We start from the raw sequence: 19,996 nt of genomic DNA, 5'->3' as shown, positions 1-19,996 counted from the left end.
AAAGGAAGATGTTCCTGTCTCTGTACTGAATGTCCAGTAGAGAAAAAAAGTTTTTGAAGAGTTTGCCTATCGGTTCCCCGGGGTTTGAGAGGGCAGCGGGATGGTGTGTGTGTGTGTGTGTGTGTGTGTGTGTGTGTGTGTGTGTGTGTGTGTGTATGTGGATCGTGGAGCGGTCTAGACCTGCGTGGAGTAGGAGCGGTGCAGCGTCGTGTACCGGCCGGCCGGATGGGCGGCGCAGTGCGGCGAGTGCTGCTCCGGCTGGTCTAGACTTCGCTGGAAATGGAGCGAGACGGTATGAGGACATCGGGGGTGGCGGGGAACCGATAGGGCTGATGGTCATGTGATCTCGGTGAACGGAGATCCCCGCGGAGTCTGCAGGGGAAAGAGAGGAGTGAGAAAGAGAGAGAGAGAGAGAGGATGGGGCAAAGAGGAAGGCGAAGGAGAGAGAAAGAGAGAGAGAGAGAAAAAGTGAAGAAAAGAATAATCAAGAGCGATGCGCGGGATGAGAGGGGGGTGGGGGGGTAACACAGGTGAAACCGAGCAGGAAACAGAAATAAGGGCGACAGATGACGGAGATAGTGGGGAGTGGCGATGGCGGGGCGGAGTAAAGGGTTCAAGGTTGGTTAGAATGGTCGGACGTAGGCGTTGTAAGGTGGGGAGGAGAGTGCAGGATGCTGGAGGAGAGTGAGGGACAAGGGGGAGCAGATTGAGAGGAGAGAGGCAAGGTGGGAGACAGAGGAAAAGAGGCAGTCAGGTGAGGGTTAGTGACGGAGACAGACCACAGAGGAGGCGACACATCTCCCTAAAACACTCGCGAGATAAAAAAATCTTTTAGAAGATTGTTAAACTGTCGAGGGAGGACAGTTTTCCATTTGCATTACATCAGAATGGTAACTTACACCTCGAGTGTGTCGGCCAAAAACTGCTGAGGCACCCCAAAGAGATAGTGGAGATAGTTGGAGCATGCATACGTGGGGATTTGATCTTTGTTTTGGGAGGGGAGGTGGGAGGTGGGAGGGGGGACAACGGATTCGAGGTAAGAGACAAGGGGTGCGCATCTCAGCCCCTCGTTAGTGAGCGCAGGCGTGCCTCGCACCCACCCCCGCCCCTTACCTGAGGGCCACTTAACTTTTCGAGTGGACTCTCCACGCAGGGCAGCGTCACCATCGGCATGCCCAGTACTGACTCTGGGCGCTGGGGTCGCAGCGGAGGAGGACTCGGCAGCATCTGCTGGAAGCTGTTGATCACGCAGGTCACCTGGAGGAGAGGGGGACAAGGTGAGAGGGTTGGAAGGAGGAAGAAGGAGAGATGTGTGCGAGGGCGGTCTCGTTTATTTTTGCCTAAAGCAAAAAGCAGAGCCAACTTTAGCCTGAAACACTAGCATTCCCAGCTATTTAAATGCCAGATTACCTGTTAAGGATTGGAACGTCCATCCTATGGGGGTTAAGATGCTAATATATCAGAATTTATAGTTAAAATATGGGCTTTGTCTTACTCTCTATTTAGTTTAGGGGACCATATTACTCTGGCAAATCCTGCGAAACTTGAATAAGTTGTACATTTTTATTTTAGTAATAATACTATACTATAATACTTTGGCGAACTGATTCTTACCTGAAATACAAGGGACCTGGGACATGTAGCTTTAACCTTGAACTTTTAGCACTATTTTATAAAAAAGAATCGGCAGGAAACACTTAAAAAGTCAGCTGGAGACGAATTTTCAACAAACTCTAGAGTTTCAGCGTACGCTTGATGATCAAATATGCTAGCAACAGGCATTGTTTCCGCCAACTAATTCCACGGTTGAGATAAGAAGCCTTGTTTGTTTTTGTCTTCTGAGAAATCTTGAAGCCCTGCTGTTTAAAAACGGCTAAGAATTGAGTGAGTGAAACCCGCCACGTTTTTTGACTTCCTGTCCAGTCTAGACTCTCACCAAAAACACAGCAATGGCTCCCCCGGTGAAGAAACCCGCCAAAACGTCAGCCCAGTGGTTGCGGTACTCGGACACCCTGACCACGCCTACCAGCATGGCCAGACAGAACAGGGTGAGGCTGATGGTGGGCTTGGTCAGCCGCGTGCCTTTGGTCTTGAACACCAGCGTCACATACATCTGCAGAGCGGCACACGGGAGGGAGCGCACAGAGGGAGTACAACGAACAGAGGAGGCAACACAAGACACACAAGCACGTATACGTCATTACAACGTGACTAGGTTTTTCAAAACACAAAGAAAACAGAACTTAATCTTCTAATTCTAACTTACTATTCTTTACTGAACAATAATTTTGGATATAAAGTAAATGCAAAGATGAGAGTGGATACAGACAGACTTTGATCTAGTTGGCACCAAAAAAGGTAACGATTTGAAAATGTTTCAGAATTAGCAAAGTTCATACTTATACTGAGTCTTTATGACTCCAATTCTTTAACATACAGAGATAAGAAGAAATTTCAGGGGTTCTGGAATGTATACTGGGTTGCTAGCTAGATACAGCTGAAGTCTTGGTACCTTAAAGGCTTTATGTTGCTTATCAGTCATCACTTCCTGTGCACTGAATATATATAATAATAATAATAATAATAATAATAATAATAATAATAATAATAATAATAATTAAGCATTAGTATATACCACCAGACTTCTGGATTATAGGTAAATTGAATGAGCAGGGGCAACGTTTGGGGCTCAAATATCGGATGTTCAACGCTCTTATCTGATGCGGACTGAATCTGAAATCCAAACACGTTAAGTCCACTTTGACCAAATAAAAACTTACATTGATTTTAAAAGTAAAATTGAAAAGTAGGAAGTAAAGTTGGAAGTAGGAAAATACTCTTCCTTCCTTGCAGAGAGAAAGATGAGACACTCTCGTGTCTAAATATGAAGCTATAGCCAGCAGCCGGTTAGCTAAGCTTAGCATTATGACTGGAAACGGTGAAACAGCTACCTTAGGTCTGTCCAAAGAATGGAAATGGGATGTGTTGTTTATTTTAGCTTGTTGCCTGATAATCTCACAGTGACAACAAGACTCCTGGCCAAGAAAAAGTCCTGCACATAACCGCACTTAAAAACAGAAACTGTTGTTTTTACACTTTCATTTTTTTGTATGACTTACCCAAACGATTCTTCATGCTAAGCTAACCTAAATGTCTGCAGCTTCATAATCACGGTGTAGGCATGAGATTGGTATCAATCTGCTTATCTAACACACGACATTGCTGGTTTCTCAGCTAAATAAGTGAGTTAAGTACTTCAAGCCCATAGAATAAAGTGAAAACGTGAAGACATCAGTGCAGGATGAGCCTTCAGAAGAACAGAGCATCTCCGTGCTCCAACATACCACTGTGTACACAGCGGAGTAGACACTCAGCGCTGCGTCCTTGGACGGGAAGGATTTCCGCGCAGACATGACGATCAGCGGGTTGCCCGTGCAGGCTCGGCGCTCCGCAATGTACTGCATGGTGGACTGGCAACCCAGCGCCGTGTAGTTTGGCCGACAGGCGGACAGGAAGTGGGGCGTCTGGTTTCCTGTCACCACCTGGCCGGCGTTGGCGAAGATGGTGGTGGTGAACAGGCCGAAGGCGTAGACGCCTGGTGCAGGAGAAGAGCACCGAGGAGAGTTGAAGGAGAAGAGAAGCACATTAGATGTTTGAATGATATCAACACATGTTAACAGCGCTGCAAGATAAAAAAGTTTTCCCCTTCCTGAAATAGCACCAACACATCATTATCAGCTGAGGTGTGAAATTGCAAAAAGAAGCCTCCACCTCAGCTGATTCAGCTCGGGATGCAAATTTGCAGGCTGATTGATATTCACAAGTGTCTTCCTGCCGTGATCTTGAATATCTTACCTCGAAGATTATATCGCAGTTCATCATCCAATTAACAGCTACATGCGCAACCTCTAGTTGACAAACTCTCAAGTGTAGCGGCTCACGTTCTGACAACCTTTTTCTTTCGTGTTGTTTTGGTCTTTTTGATTTTGTCTCTCGCTCTTTCTCTAAAAAACACACACCTAGACAGCAAAGTGCCGTTAAACGGGCCTGTAAAGAGCAGAGGTGCTGAGTGATACAAAACAGGGTGTTCACCTAGGAATCGTATTATGCGTCTCAGCAGGGGGTTGAAGTAGCAGCAGTCTGCAGTGACAATGGTCTTCTCCTGGGTTCCCTCTGCCTTAGTGAAGAAGGCACACAGCTCTCCAACAAGAATCTGTGCACACAAAGAAAACACAGACCTGGTGGTTAAAAACTTTAGCACAGAATACCATTAGTTGACACATCTGGTACACTGAATTTATCGTATCTGAGTTACCAACGGTATCACGGCCATGCTCCCACACACCGCTGCAACAAAAATCAAACACACCCTTACACACGGTGAGGTCAACGGTCAAGATCGGCACAGAAACCCCTGACACTGCTGGATGGTACATGAGTAAAAGAGTGCTGATGGTACCAGCTGCTTATCTTATCCTCACAGGAATCTTTTTTAAATTGAATGGGATCACATCCCGCTAAACATCAGCGTGGTATACTTGTCATTACAAGCGTGTTAGCGTGTCTTTTGTGCGTTTAGCATTTAGCTCAAAGCACCACTGTACGATGTACATACAAACAGCTGCTAGCATGGCTGTAGACTCTTTGTCATGTTCGTTAATTATAAACGGATATAACAAATACATTGCCATACACTGATATCGGGCCGATACTGACTTAAATAGCTGAATCAGATATTGGTTAAAACATAGCTGATCTTTTCAATTTTATGTTTAAGCAATTATACATTATATATTGAAATTTGTATTCCTGTTTAATCTTTAGCCAATTTGTTGCTGCGTTAAAAAAATGTTTACACTTGAATTGTAGTTCCTGTTTATTTTGTGTCAATGTAATATTTCAATAATGCATAACAATTTGGTAGTTTTATATCTATTGATTTATTTTTCACATTTTGTTTTGCAAAGTTAGGAAAGCAATATCCAAGACTGATGTTGCCTTAGACATAAAATAACTATCCCAGTCAATTCAACACAGTTGGGCATACAGCTTATTGATTAATCACTGATATCTAATCGGTACTCGGTATCGGCCGATACCCAAAGTCCAGGTATCGGTTTCTGGACTAAAAAAGTCAGATTGGGGCATCCTTACCTTTAAGTATATAGCTTAAATTACAAATGACGGCACAGTCAGTAATAAATGGCATGGAAATTACACAGATGAAGAAACCAAACATATATAAGAAATAAATGAAATACTACAAAAAGTATCCTGCACAGTGTAACTCACATAAGGGAGGAGGACAATAAACTCAAAGTGCTAACATTATCCAGTTGTACACAGAGGAATCATTTGACCACTATCAGGACTGAATTTGGGCATCACTAATGATCTCTCAGCGCACAGAGCAAACAAATCTAATTAGACTTAATCATCATCTGTTTTATTAAGCATGGACTCCCTGCTTGTGGCCACATGGAGATTTACCAGACTCACTGCAGTCTAGAAAAAAATTCTGTTATCAAAAAATAACAGCCCACTGTTGTTGGAAGTTCGCAGTTTTGGTCAGGTGATTGAGCTCAATTCAGTCCCTGAGAGTCTGAACAGCGGCACCTCTCCAGACTGATGGTCCCTTAATGGACTGCAACTGTGCGACTCATCTGTATGAGAGCGTAGAGCTCTTAGAGACGCTGGCACAGTCTAAAACAAAATGGGTCCCTAAATGAATGACCATCTCAGACAGAGAAATACGCTTAATCTTAAATCATCCTTACAGTTTCCGTGCTCTGCTGTGACAGTAGTGGGACCAACATAAACGCTGACCCTGATCCTAAAAAACTCATAAACCTCATTCTTCCTCTTTCCATATTTGAAATAATCTCTGATTTATCCCCCACAGTGAAGCTGTAATGCTGTTGTCGCAGGAAGGAAAGCAGGAGGAAGTGAAAGAACTACTGTCCAGAAAGAGAAAATTGAGAAAGACAGAGCCAAAGAGATTAAAGTGATCATGTTTTAGCCAAGTCAAATGAGGTAATAGCATGCAGGGGCCCAGTCGGTGCAGCAGTGACTGTGAAGTGCATGCCCGGTCGAGTGCCTTCTTTCATTAGTGAAACACAACCCTACTGGGTGCTCCATGGCAACCATTCAAACAGTAATAGGAGCCTGAAATCAAAGCTGAGGGGGGTTTAATCAGTAGCTTCAAATCAGAGGTGTAAGGGGCACCGTCGCACTGTGGACAACCATTTACGGGCCAATTAAGGGCAGCGTGGCGGCTGTTTCCATGGGGACTGTGGAGGGTTTGAGCTTGTGTACACAACACAATGTGAGATAATGGAACTGTGCTGTCACTCGTGGACAAGTGCTCTTGAACACTTTGCCTCGGGCCAAACTGTAACGCAGTGTCTATTAGGCCTCTGTGCCCTTCTGGTCCATTACTGTTGTTCAATATGAATGCTTAATCTGTGAATATTTGATTGGCCTCTTGAGACAGTCAATCATATGGTCCCTTCATAGAAATAGAATAGGAGTAGAAAAATATTGAACTCTTTGCCATAGTCATTTGACTAGTACAAAAGGAAATGTTGTTTGTTGTTATGGCGACACATCAGTTGGGCTTATTTGGGTTAAGTTTGTCGCACATTGCTGGGAAAAGAGTGGACGCTTTAGAGAAGGACAGCTGGCTAGTTAGCTTGATAGCTTGCCCTTCTCCAGAACAATGGGGGGGTCGGCGAAAGGAATGTTAGACCCAGCCCGCTGTTGGCAAGCTAGTTAGCTAGCCAGCTTTTAGCTAGTTTGCTAGCTAGCTAGTTAATTGGTTCGGAAAATGTGCTGAACAAAGTTGACATTCATTGGGCGATAGCAATGTGCTTTTCTACCCTGAGACAAGAGTGTGGCGGTAGTTTTAAAATTGTACAAATGTACTCTGGCTCTATACGCTATACGTTACTACTCACCTGCACGTTTTAGTCAGTACTGCAAAACCTCACCTCAAAGACTACCCTTCTTGTCCTAAGTCGGTTTAGTTTACTGTAAATGGAAGTTAGGCCGCTATAATGGACACAATACACATAAAAATGTCCGCCGCTTCGACCATACTGCTTTGTTGACTTAAATGGCAATGTCCGTTCTACTCCTATTTTATTTCAATATTAGCTTTCAAAATCAACACTCAACTCCACCACTTCTGACGTTTAATTTAAGGGGCTTGACGTAGATGATCTTCATCTTTTTATTTTGTAACAAACAGGATTTTAAGATCTCCGTCCACACATGCGTTTCAGCATCGTTTTCGAAATTATGTTCGTCCAGACTTGCGCCCCTGAAAATCACGTGACTATTCACGTACACTGGGCATGCGCGTGCCGGTGTAAACAGGAAGTACATTGGTTGCTTGGTTACAGATAATACGATTACACTACTCTTGATACTCGTTGTGCTTGATACTTAAGAACTTCCTCTAAAATCTTCCTCCATGAACTCAAACAGACACATTTCGTGGAAGTTTTTAGAAGTTTTATTTTCAAGCTTAGTTACAACACTGCAGGTCTAACTCTATCTCTCCCACACAGACAGCAAATGTACTTTAAATGAACAGTCATTAAACAAAGTTTACTAGATTATGGGTCCATACATTTGGTCAACACAAGTTTCGCTAATCGCTCCAATAACGGCTGATTCCAGCTGAAGCCAAAGAACCGGGAATCCCTTCCGGGTTGCCATTGATCACCTATGTTCCCCTGGGTCCTAAGTCCCTACATGCTTGAACATCTATGTACAAACACGTGTAACAAATACCACATTATCCATGTTGAATTAACCTGGTAGTCGATCGGTATCAAGGCTGTTGTTGTTGTTCTCTTCCGGAAAAGGGTCACGTAGTAAGGGTTTGATGAATCAGGGAATGACACGTCATTACTGCTAAGAACCAATCAAGTAGCGAACGCCGGTGCCTACGTCATCGTTTTCGGACTTCTTCGTTTTCCGTCATCCACACTATCATGAAAAACGCGGCGTTTTCAAACTGATCCATCCTCGGGAGCGTTTTCAAATGTATTTGTTTTCCGCTGTGTAGTGTGGACGCTCGGTGCAAACGCAGAAAAATATATGCGGATTCATTTGAAAACGGGTTAGTGTGGATGTGGCCTAAAACTATGAGTTGTGAATGAGATTAGCTAATTTAATTACACAAATTAACAATTCGAAGTGAGTTGATTTAATACAATGTAAAAGAGTTTTACAACATCTCTGTTAATCAAACTTTTTCACATTTTTATTGATCCCTGGGCTGTTCTCGACAGAAGAAATTCTTAGTCAACTAACACTCATACAATTTCTTCAACTACACATTAGTTGAGTCAATTGACTGACACATTTGTAAAACTGAGTTTCTCCACAAAGAATCGGGCAAAAGCACCACTTTAAATCTTGTGTTTACCAGATATGCGCTCATGAATATCTTGGAAATAAGGAATTCAGTATGAAAGCACATAAACTAAAACTAAAAAGACAGAATAGTCAACTGATCGATTGGAATAAGAGCCCTTTGTCGGGCGGTTGATGACCGTCACTTTCTCTGTGGATAACTAGATTACCATGTTCTGTGCTTGTGATCCATATCCAGTATTGCTGATGTATGTAAATGCAGATGATTTGTGGTATGCTCAATTTGACCTTCAAGTTTTTTAAATTGAAAGCATTTGATCACAAGAAAAATGTATTCTGATACTTTCCTAACAACACATTACGTTTCTCCCCCCATCACTTATGAAACCAAACCCTTAAAGATAAGCATAAGAGACTCTGTGGGAGATTAAGTGGAAGAGTGAGAGAATGAGAACACAAAGTAAGAAAGTTGGAGAGTAAAGAAAGTAAAAGGAAGAGAGGAACAGTCAGAGCAGTGATGATGTCGGGGGGGGGGGGGGTAATACTGCAGGAATGAATTATTCATGTGTGGATGGCATCCATGTGAATCATGTAGCGCATTATTTCAACCAACATTTCCTAAATTATCTCTCCCTCCACTGCAGCGGCTCCGGTTCCCTGCCTCTGCCAAGGATTCGTACTTTAATATGACGCAGTTGTCGCTATTGTTCATGGATGAGCAGATTATAATTCCTTGAAATTAAACCGCCCGTCCAGTCCGCACTCCAACGATGCAGGACGATGAAAACGTCCAGGACTCGCCGGTGATTTCTTGAAAATAGCAAGATTATCTTAAAGATTGGGAGGGGAAAAAAAGTGTAGACAAAGACCTGTATTACACACGTTCTCACATGCATGATTTAGGAGCAGAACAAGAGGAAGGAGTGAAAGGAATGAAACACACACACACACACACACACACACACACACACACACACACAAGACCCTATTAATTCTGAGTGTGTGCACATAGCGACGTCACGAGCACAGGGCCCATTTCCTGCTCTGTGTGTGTGAGTAATCAGATCTCGATTTGTGTCAGTGGGTATTAGTCAAATGTGAGAGTGCATTCACACTGGCCCTTCTTACGAAACGCGTGTCAATTAGAAGACGACGAATTTGGGGATGGATGTTTTACTCAGAGCGATGAGATGAATGAGGAGGATTGCGATGATAGAGAAGGAATAAAAGAGAGCGGGAGGGATGGAAGGAACACACGACAAAGAGGAACAAGAGGGGATTATGATCTCAACAAGATCTGTTAAAGTTAATGGTGAATACATAGGATTTAACACCAGCTTTAGTGGTTTGCTGCTTGTAGTCATCGGTGGTAATGATAAAGTCGATTTAGCTGCAAGGACAAGTCAAGCGTCTTGGAATGAGCCTGAATGATTGCACATGCAGAAGATTGCACCCATTAGCATTCCCTTCTACAAATAGCAACTGACTCCGTTCAGCCCGTGTTAGGGACCAAATACAGTGGACAGATGAAAATATAATGTATGCTTGACTCTGAGCCATTACATAAAAGGAACCAATGCTGCAAGAAGAAGAAGAAGCCAAATGGTCTACTACTCCATCCACTTTTTACATGTCTCTATTGCTTATTTATCTTTTCTTCTGGTAAACGTTATTATGTAAGGCCAACAATTCATTGTTTATAAAGATGATTTCACTGTGTGAAGATGAAAGGTACTAAATGGACAAAGTGGCAAGTGGCCATGTCTTAAAGGGAGACACCCAGGGGGGGAAATAAATGTAACTATCACTACAAAACTCTCTAGTTGATTACTTACAGTAAGATACTTTTTTATGCAAGTGTTCTGAAAATTGTGATAAAAGCAGGTTCAAAATTCTGGTTTCATTTTGTTGACATAATGGAGTCAATGGTTTTTACAGAGAGACTATTCTCTTTGTATCTTTCCAAAAATCTGATTTTTTGTCAATAGACAATCCATGTTTTTAGGAAATCAACTGTTCTATAAATCAGGCTATAAATGATTTATGAACAAACCCCTCTGAAAAGACCTTCAGAATATAGATAATAATGAAACTGGAAAGTTCTGTGTATGTTGCTATTACTGAAGTTGAGATTTTTGGCTCAGAGTGAGAAAAAAACTTTAGAGAAAGATATGTAAAATGGACTACATTTTGAAGACACTACAGGTGAATTAAAAAAATAACCAATGGACATTAACATGAATCTTCCCCAGTTGATTACGTACATTGAAATGGTTGTTTTCTATATAACAGGAAAATGTTCTGTTTAAGTATGGAAACCAGGCATTATCTGATGCTAACTTTTGGTGAATTTAGGAGAAATCAACAGACGCAAATACAGAAAGTATTAAAACAAACACCTAAATGTGTATTATGGATGTTTTCTTTCCACTAGTCTGAAAGAAGACACATTATGGAAGCCCAAAAATCTCTAAACTGACCAGTGCATGTATTTTGCCTGTAGTGTCTCCTCTTAAGGTCAAAATGTTTATAGCTGGTCCAAAAGTGTCCATCACACTGTAGTGGATTCTAAACTTTAAATGTCAAGAAATACGATCACTCATAAGTGAATTATGGAGCAGTAATGGGCGCCCTTGTCTGGCCTCTAATGAAACCAAAGCACGCTGCATCTCTAGTACTGTACAGAATGAACAGACCACTCTGCGGCCATAAGACCTAATGCTTCTGACATGATTGTGGAGGTTATTCATGTGTAAAGTACAAAGAGATGCCTAGCTGTCACTAGTATCCCATTATCCGTCGTCATCTGCGGCGACCTCAATCTCTGGACAGCGATGTTTGTGTGAGATTTCTTTTTTGGGCTAATGGACGACGCGGACAACGCGGCGCCCGTCTGAGCGCGTCAGGATCACCGCCATCACCTTTACTCACACGTGGCTCTCGCCAGGATTTTAACAGGAGGCCTGAAAACGAGGACGGCGGAGTGTATTTCCATCCGCTGACGTGATGGAGAATGACGGTTGAGGAAAAAAAGACACACGTTATTAGGGATCACGGATGGATGGTCACGCAAACACCGAAACGCAAACACAGATGCATTTGAGTACATAGCTCCTTTTAGAGAGGGATTGCACATCAAAACCACTGTTTGGCCTGCTGAGAATCTGTACTGTCGTCCATGCAGTAGTATTACAATGATATACACTTAGGAGTATAGATTTATTCTGTTTTACAGAAGCAGAAACCTCTTTGTCATTGTGGTGCAGCACCACTAATCCCTCTCTTTACCTCTTACATTGTTCCTTCCCACTGGGAGGAAAAGTAGGTTATACATTCTTTGTCTTTCTGTTTTCCATTTTTATCCAGCTCAGTCGCATGCCCAAAATCTGCTCTGTTACATCGCTTAAAAAAGCTGCATCAAGGGGACTGCAAGCTGTTTAATGTCTCACAGTGTTTCTATCTATTCGGTTTATCTCTCTCTCTATCTTTCTACATCTCTTCTGTAATCCTCCTGATCACAGATCTGGGTTAAACCTGGTGCCACGGACCACAAGCCATTCTGACGGATGGACCAGAATCAGAGAAAGGAGCGGGGGGGAAATACCTGGAATGGTCTGAAAATTCAGGAACAATAGCTTCATGAACCTGGGATTTTTTGCCTGCGTGCTTGTGTGTTGGTGTATGTACTGATCAAAGATACCGCTTTTGATCTAGTTTTGTCAGCAATAGCCATTCACTGTGTTTTACATTCTGTAATTCAATTTAATAAACACTATAAATCACTATAACAAAGTAAAAGGAATACGTTTTTTTGAATTGTTGACTTCAGAGCAGTTTAAATGATTTTTGGGACAGTTGCAAAAAAAATAATAGTCTGGAGCCTTGAAGCTGCTTTAATCCAACAACAAAGTGATCCATATCTGCCAATATGGATCATTGATGATCGACACAAAAAAAAAGTGATCAGAGATCTCTAAAAGTTTTCTCCCTTTGTTCTTTTCTTCGTCTTTCTTTCTTTTTTCTTTTTCCGATCCATAATCGATCCCTGACTCCAGTCCTTGATACAATCCGAACTGTGAGCTTTACGATCCTTTGCACCAATATTTGTATCAGTACTGACTCAACTTTTCCTACAGTACAGCTTCTGATTAAAAGCATTTAACTGGGATAACATGGGATTGCTTTTATTGTGGAGTTGGTGTAAATGTTTATCAAAAATGTGTCTACAAAAAATTGTCCTTTTTCGAATGCTTTGACAACAGATGGTTTGAATATTGCTGTCCAAGGAGTAATGGAACAAGAAGCAGCAGCCAAATGTAGCTGTTGGATGAAGAGCAACTTGCTGCCCTGTAAGCAGACACACCAGTTGCTCTTCTGTTGTATATGTGACTTAGTAGCTGCTCAACAAGTGTTTTCTGTAGTTGGATTGCGCTAACCCCAGGTGTCAGTAAATGAAGGTCACCATTATCGGAGCAGCATTCTACAGAAGAATCAAGGGCAAAAAGTTCGCCCTGATGTTGCCCCTAAACGTCTCATGCCTCAAACTACCATAACAACATATATCTTAACTGCCCCTGCACACAGTAATAACCTCAGGTCGGAACTATAAAGACGGCAAAATGCTCTGGTACAACTAATAAGACATCAAAACTGTTAACATAAAAAACAGAGCACAAAAAGATTCTGTGTAGTTGTCCTTGTGTTTTTTACCCCAAAAATACTGTCCCTGTAAAAGTCACCACATACATTAGAAAATTCGAATTAACATTTCATGATTAATTGTCTGCAGGTCTGTGTTTAAAAATAAACAAAATTTACGACGAGCATTCTGGGAAACTGGTGAAATATTCCCGTCGACTCATTCATCTGTTTTATCACCTTCATTCATCGCAGAACTCTTTAATAACATTCTGCAGAGGTCTTGTGTGAGTGCAGTTACACACAGAAAAAAACACAGATCTGGTTCAGTGGCTAAATGCAAAGATGTTTGAATAGAGGGTGGCGAGCTGGGATTGCCCCCCCGCCTGTTGTGAATGCAGATTTGCCTCGCTGTCATTTATCAGAGACCTCCAAGGTGCTGAGTGAAGCGTTGCAGTCTATCAGCCACGCAGGACCCCTGAGATGTCCCCTCCTCTCTGCCTGACTGAAAATGGATCAAAGCTAAGAAGCAGAAATGACAAACGCTGTTCGGTCTGATCGCATTTCACAGGAATGGGTGACTTCTTGCCAAAACTGCTCGATGGGCAAAAGGACAGCACAAACCCTCGCTCTCTCTTACTTTGTATCTCTCTTGCTACGTTCACTGTACAGCCCATCAGGGTGATGCAACACCCGCCTCGGGCGTAGGGGGATAGGGGGTTGTTTTTGCAGTTGAATACTTTCAAAAATTAGCTTACTCTTTCTGGTTCCCCCAAAGTTGCTTATACACCAGCTTTAAGGTGACAGGAAAAAAGGAAATGTGAGGGAACAGGGAGATAGTTTGATAATGCAAATGTAAAAAAAATGATGTGGTGATGCAATCCTACACTGGCTCTAGTAGGGTGATTACTATCGGAGCAGTTAGATCAGAGCTGTGATTGTGTCCCAGGCAGAGTGGGAGCTGTGCAGACTGTGGTGAATTACTCCATCAGCACCACAGATAGATGGAGCAGATAAAGCCACTTTAAAGTACGGCGAGGAAAACAACACGAACCTCTTCCCTCCGTGAATAGAATCCCTATAGTTTTCTCTCTGAGCTGTGATTTAATCTTTTCTCTTTTAATTTTGGGATGGGCTGCGAGCCTGGTTGTTACATTTATTTTCTCCAATAACGCAACCTTTTCTTGTGAATAGTCGTCTCCCTTCTTATCACATGTTTTTCCTCATTTCCCTTTCCACTGCAGAAGTAAGAACAGAAGTCAAGGGGCAGAAAGCCGTCACCCATGGCAGCGAAAATCACAGCAAGGAGCCAACCCCGCCATCTGTCTCATTAACCTGGGTCAGCAGCGTGCTGGCCTAGATGTGAACGTAGGTCTGGGTTTCAAGAGGGAGACATGGCATGCGGTAAAGTAAAAACAAACAGCAAAGAGGATTGAAAGGCAAAAGCTTAATAGATCGTAAGAGACGGACAGACAAACAGAAAGGCATTGATCCATGTCCGTGCAGTTGTGCGTGAATGTGAGAGTTTTCTGTTGGGGCCGGTGTGAGGTCATGGTTGCTCTGGGTGAGGGCATAGCACAGTTTAATGTTAGTTCACTGACATTATGGCTGAGGATGTGAGGCGATGACAGGACACCTCTGTGACAGCCAGTTAAATGCGTACAAGAAGCTCTGAGGTTAAAGAAAGAACAAATACGAAAAAATATAGGCTCACGGTTCACGGTTAATTACTTGGTAACCACCATTCATTCAAGACAAGGGTGTTCAAAATGTGCATATTATATTACAGAATATATTCTAATAACTGGATTCCTGAAAACTTAAAACTATACAGAATGTCATACAGAACAAAAGGTGGTAAACAGCATAAAGCTTGTTAACATCAGGACTACTCGCAAGGCTAGTTGGTAAGAATTAGCTCGCGCACTAACTGCTAGCATGCTAATGAATTTTTAGTTTTAGTTTATTTATTTAGCACAAGTCAGTCAGTCAGTTTTTTTTTGCTGACTGAATGAATTAGCTTAAAGGGACAGTTCACTTAAAAATGTAAAATACCTTATTTTGTAGCGGTACTTATCAATCTAGATTGTTATTGTTGGAGGGGGCTTGTTTTGGAGATATCGGCTGTAGAGATGTCTGCCTGCTCTCCATTGTAAAATAACTAAATGTCACGAAGCTCAAAAGGCATAAACATTTTTTTTAAATTGAATTTCATGTAGGAACTGAAAGTGAAACATATCGTCATATTTTATTGGAGAAAAGACAAACATCTCTCACACCAAACAATCTAGATTGATAAATAACAATACAAGTGAGAGGAAGAATGTGTATTTTTGATTTGGGGCTGAACTGTCCCTTTAAATTTACAAAGGACAACCTTTTATAGGGCTGTCGTTGGTGCCAATTTGTCTCAGAATATACATTAAACCGGGAGCAATTTCACTCAATAAAGAGTTACTGAAGGAGGGAAAAAGCTTGCAGAGAGAACCCAGATAACTGCCAGTTAGCAAGCTTGTTAGCTTCGCCACTAACATGGACAATAAGTTCACAATTCTTTATCAATGTATTTACTTCTGTCGTCTGCAAACAATCTCTTAAACTGTGATAACTCTGGCCATCTGTCTTCTCAGAGGAAGACTTGGTATTGGTCAGTGGTGTAAATGTGTGTGTGGCCAGGCCTTTATGATGATTGTAATGTTTTTTTACACTGGCGCTACAACATGGTGGACATTTGAAGCGATCAGCAAGGCAGGGCGATTCCATATATATAATGTAGCATATTTCCTACAAAGTGGCAATCCAAAGTGGTTTGCAAACTGCTGTGATGAAACTGTGATGACGAAAAGAAGAATTTATTTCAAAGAGTGGTAGAAGTGACTCAATATCTACTGATAGGTTACTATAGTAATCCTACAGTAACCCTTTATTTATTGTAGTACCGTGTGTCACCTCATATGTCCTAAGGCTGCGCAGTTGGAGGAATGATTGGACATCTCGGGAAATATGCGTATTGCTTTTGTTGCTGACCACTCTCCATGTCTCTGCGGTAAATACGAACAAACTGTAGCTGGTTAGCTTAGCTTAGCTTAAAGACTGAAAAAGGCTAGCCTGGCTCGGTAGTGTCTCAACCACACAAGGATGTTGTGTTCACCTTGACCTGGATGAGCTGACATTTTTTCTTATTTATTAAGATAAGTATACATTGTCTCACTGCGTATCCCTTTCATCTCAGTTTGATTTCTCCCTGTTGTCCGAGGAAAAGAGCAGGAAGTGAGAGAGTCTTCCTGGGCGGTTGTACTTTGATTTAATTGATCACTCGGGCCACAGATTGAGGAGCAGGCGCGGTGAGGAGCGCCATCGATTCACAGAAGACAGGTGTTAATTGGAAGGTGAGACAAACAACAGGTGTGAGGAGAGGTCTGGGAGGACAAGGGGTAAAGCGTCAGAAAAGGCAGAGAAGGTGTTGATGAGAGTGGAGACAAACCAAGAGATAAAGGAAGAGGTAAACCCGAGTAAAGATGAAGTGCTAACAGACTGAAGTTGGATGAACAGGGCAGATTTCCAACCTAAGAAAAAAAAAGACTAAACACAGATAAGGCTAAAATTGCAAAGGGAAGGGAGGGTTATGAATAGAACATGAAGGCAAAAAGGTCAGTGTGGATGAGAGGTAGCGGTGTGAGGAATGGGGAAGGTTGTGGAGAGAGGACACGCAACCGAGGTTAAGAGAGAAAGACAAAAAAAAAAAACTGATCAAAGGAGGCATTTACAGAGGAGCATGAACACACATTTGCGAACACACTGTCAGTTTGAATCTGTGCTAGATAAGTTAATCCATCCTCGACTTAACTGGCTTAACAAGCTCCATTAGGCAAACTTTCAAGATGCCCTCAAAATTAACCAGTGTGTTTGAGTGGAGAATTTATTTGCAGCAGTTCCCTTAGGGTGAAATCTGGGGAATCTAAAAATCTAAAAATAGGATTATTAAGGGCAGTTAAATGCAAACTCATGTGACTTGCTTTGATGGCTCAGGTGAATCTGCAATCTTGAGAAGAAAATAATAAATGGTGATTCAGCACAAATTCACTGTCATCAAAAACTTGTGATTTTGTTCATTCCTTCTTATATTTCCGTAAATAATCAAATCCAAAAAAGGATGCCTGCAAATTTTAAATGCTTATATATTAATCTCCAAAACGAATAAACATTTATGTTGCTTTTTGTTGCTTTTATCTGCTTTCTATATGCTTCTCAACTCCAAATTATAAAAGATTCTCCTTTCAACACGAGTCAGCTTGAAACAACGGAAAGTCGTAGCGAGCTACATCTGATAAAATCGGAGATCATCACTTCAGCAAAATAAATGAATCAATTGAGAAGCTTCTTGTGTCTGAAATCAAAGACCCGTTGTTCCAAAATGACTGTGAACTTCGAGCCACCGTTATCTCTGTAGCGGGAAGCTCGACAGGTTAGCGACAGTAACTAACACGGAGCACAAATGTGACTAACAGACTGAGGTGGGAAGATGTCAGGTCCCTCCTTTTCTGTCTCTCTCCCGGAGCGGTGGATCGGCTCCTCGTGCTCAAACTTCAAAAGGTGATTGATGATTTTAATTAGATGTCGGGGCCCTACTGGGAGCTGTCAGTGAGCTATAGAGTGCGGGACTCTGGCGCTGACCCAAATAATGCGTATGGTGGCCGATTACCTACAGCGAGCCGGCCAGGTGGGGTCCTCCCTGCACCTACTGTCATCTCTGCCTTTTCTTGCGTTATTTAGACAGAGCTGACAATGAAAATAAAAAAGGCGATTGTTTAAAGTATAATGCTACTTGCGATCAAACGCTTTGAAAGATCCAAATCTCTTCCCTAACACGCCACAGCTCTTTTTTGTGTTAGATGTGGTTCAGCTTTTGTGCCGTGCCCTGGATAAAAAAGAGATCAGGCTCCTTGGGGAACCAGAGGCACATGGCAGAGCACATTTGCACCAGACTGGTGCTATCGCAGGGAGTTACTGCTGCGATTTACCTTTCTGCTAGTTACACACACACACACAAGCACACACAAACACATACACTAGAGCCTCTGTCAGCACCGGTTAAGGCAGACTATCTGGTGTAAGTCATGTGCTCTGACCCAGATCAACTTCCAAATATAATGTACCCTCCGCTAGGGCGGATTTAAAGGTCTGCTTGGTTTGAGGATTAGCGTAGCCTGGTGCTAAAGAGTGCATCTGCTGTTTAAATTGACAATGTTAAATGACTTTAACTGGGAGGAACTAAACCTTTTCCAAAATCCTTGGGGTAGGAGGGAGGGATGTGGGCTGAAACTTACATTACATTGTATTTACAGGTAATGCCCATACCTGCATTATCGCTTTGAACCCTCTCCTTGAAATAGAAAACTACATTACCCTCTCCCCAATATCTTCAGGCTGTTTATTTGTGAAAGACAAGTAAAAAAACAAAAGAATCGCTCCCCATTTTTGAGGAAATAGCTGCTAAATAAACATTATGAGTCATTACAAAGAAGAAATGTTAACCCTGCCCCCTTTCTGACTCCCCTCCCTCCCCTCCCTAATAAAAATCATACAGTCCCTAAATCAACACTGCACTTGACTTCATAAATAGGGTGAACCTATAGGATTACTAACCACACACTGTCTGCTGTGAATATGACTTTATTTTGAAAATCTCCCGGGTGTAAAGTGGCCCCGCACTATAATAACCCACAACCATCAGCTGCTGCACCCTAACAGAAGGTGCCGGGCTGCGTTCTTTTGTCACCCGGTCGGGTTATGGGCTGGAGGCTGGTTGTGTCTGTGTCTGTCGGGGGGTCTGCCGGGGGATGAGGGTCGATGCCAGGTGTTCTGCATTTCATGCTCACTGCCTCGCATCCCATTTGGGGTTCAACAGCTAACCTCACACATACAAAAGCACCCCCTCCCAAAGTGCCTTCCTTTTGTGCTCATTGTCTCTTTTTTCCTCACCTATCATCTTGAGTAGGTTTTTTTTTTTCAGGCAGCATCATCGCTCTGCCTCGACTCCAACTTTTGCTCCGTTTGTTTCTGTTGCTTCCTCCATTGTTTGTCTCTTCTTCTCTCTGCTTCTGTCTCTTTCTTTCTCTAATGACTGGCCTGCCGGTTCCCGTTACGTCTCTATGTTTTCTCTCCACACACACACACACACACACACACACACACACACACACACACACACACACACACAGACACACACACACATGCACCTGCCCGTCAAGGCTGGAGGGGTTACCTCCATGCGGCTTGCCGATCTGCTCTCTAGATCGGCGGTGCAGCACACACACCAGAGATGATTCATTGCAAAACTCACAAATCGTATGAAGAAAAAAACTCAAACACAGCACCTCAACTTTGACAACTTCTTACTTTGAGCTCCGTCCTTTTACCCCCGTCAACAACTTAAATAAATACTCTCTTACCGTGAGGGTGGGGATGGCTGTGACCACCGAGTAGATGAGCACGGGGGGGACCTTGCTGGCGTCGTCCGGACCCGGGTAGGGCTTGGAGAAGGTCTTGTCGTAGCAGAAGAAGCCCTGGATGTGCACGGGGAAGGTGTCTGTGTACTCGAAGTAGTAAGCCAGCAGCACCGTCCCGGCCATGATCACCAGCTGGAAGTAGAACATTATCCCGCCGTTAGGAGGTGAGAGGACGAACGGCGGCGGAGAGGAGGCAGAGGTGGAGGAGGTGGAAGAGGATGAGGAGGAGAAGGAGGAGAGGAAGAGGGGCGAGTCAGGTCCCTGTTCCCCTCTGCCACGGGGAGATGCATAGGAAACACGGACCGAAAGAGAGACAGAGCGAGACGGGTTTCTGGTGTTTGGATCCGAGAGGTAAAGAGAGAGATAACGAGACGAGAGAGAAAAGGAAATCTGCAGAAGGAGGCTTCTCTCTTCAATAAGAAAACAGAATAAAAGAGGGTTCCGCGGCAGCACGAGTGGCAAAA

General features: G+C 42.9%; 1 protein-coding gene across 1 annotated transcript; it reads right to left on the bottom strand.

The window, feature by feature from the left end:
• Positions 1-263: 263 nt before the first annotated feature.
• plppr2a (phospholipid phosphatase related 2a) lies at positions 264-19,679 on the bottom strand. Its single transcript, XM_054608099.1, has 6 exons — positions 19,476-19,679; positions 4,093-4,213; positions 3,345-3,595; positions 1,937-2,113; positions 1,130-1,257; positions 264-372 (listed from the first exon to the last, which is right to left on the bottom strand). Exons 1-6 carry the CDS (start codon positions 19,677-19,679, stop codon positions 264-266), a joined length of 990 nt encoding a protein of 329 aa, XP_054464074.1.
• Between the last annotated feature and the right edge of the window lie 317 nt (positions 19,680-19,996).

This window comes from Anoplopoma fimbria, chromosome 11 (genome assembly GCF_027596085.1).
Source record: "Anoplopoma fimbria isolate UVic2021 breed Golden Eagle Sablefish chromosome 11, Afim_UVic_2022, whole genome shotgun sequence".
In the NCBI taxonomy this organism is placed as follows: domain Eukaryota; kingdom Metazoa; phylum Chordata; class Actinopteri; order Perciformes; family Anoplopomatidae; genus Anoplopoma; species Anoplopoma fimbria.
This window is presented reverse-complemented; position numbering and strand designations above follow the sequence as displayed.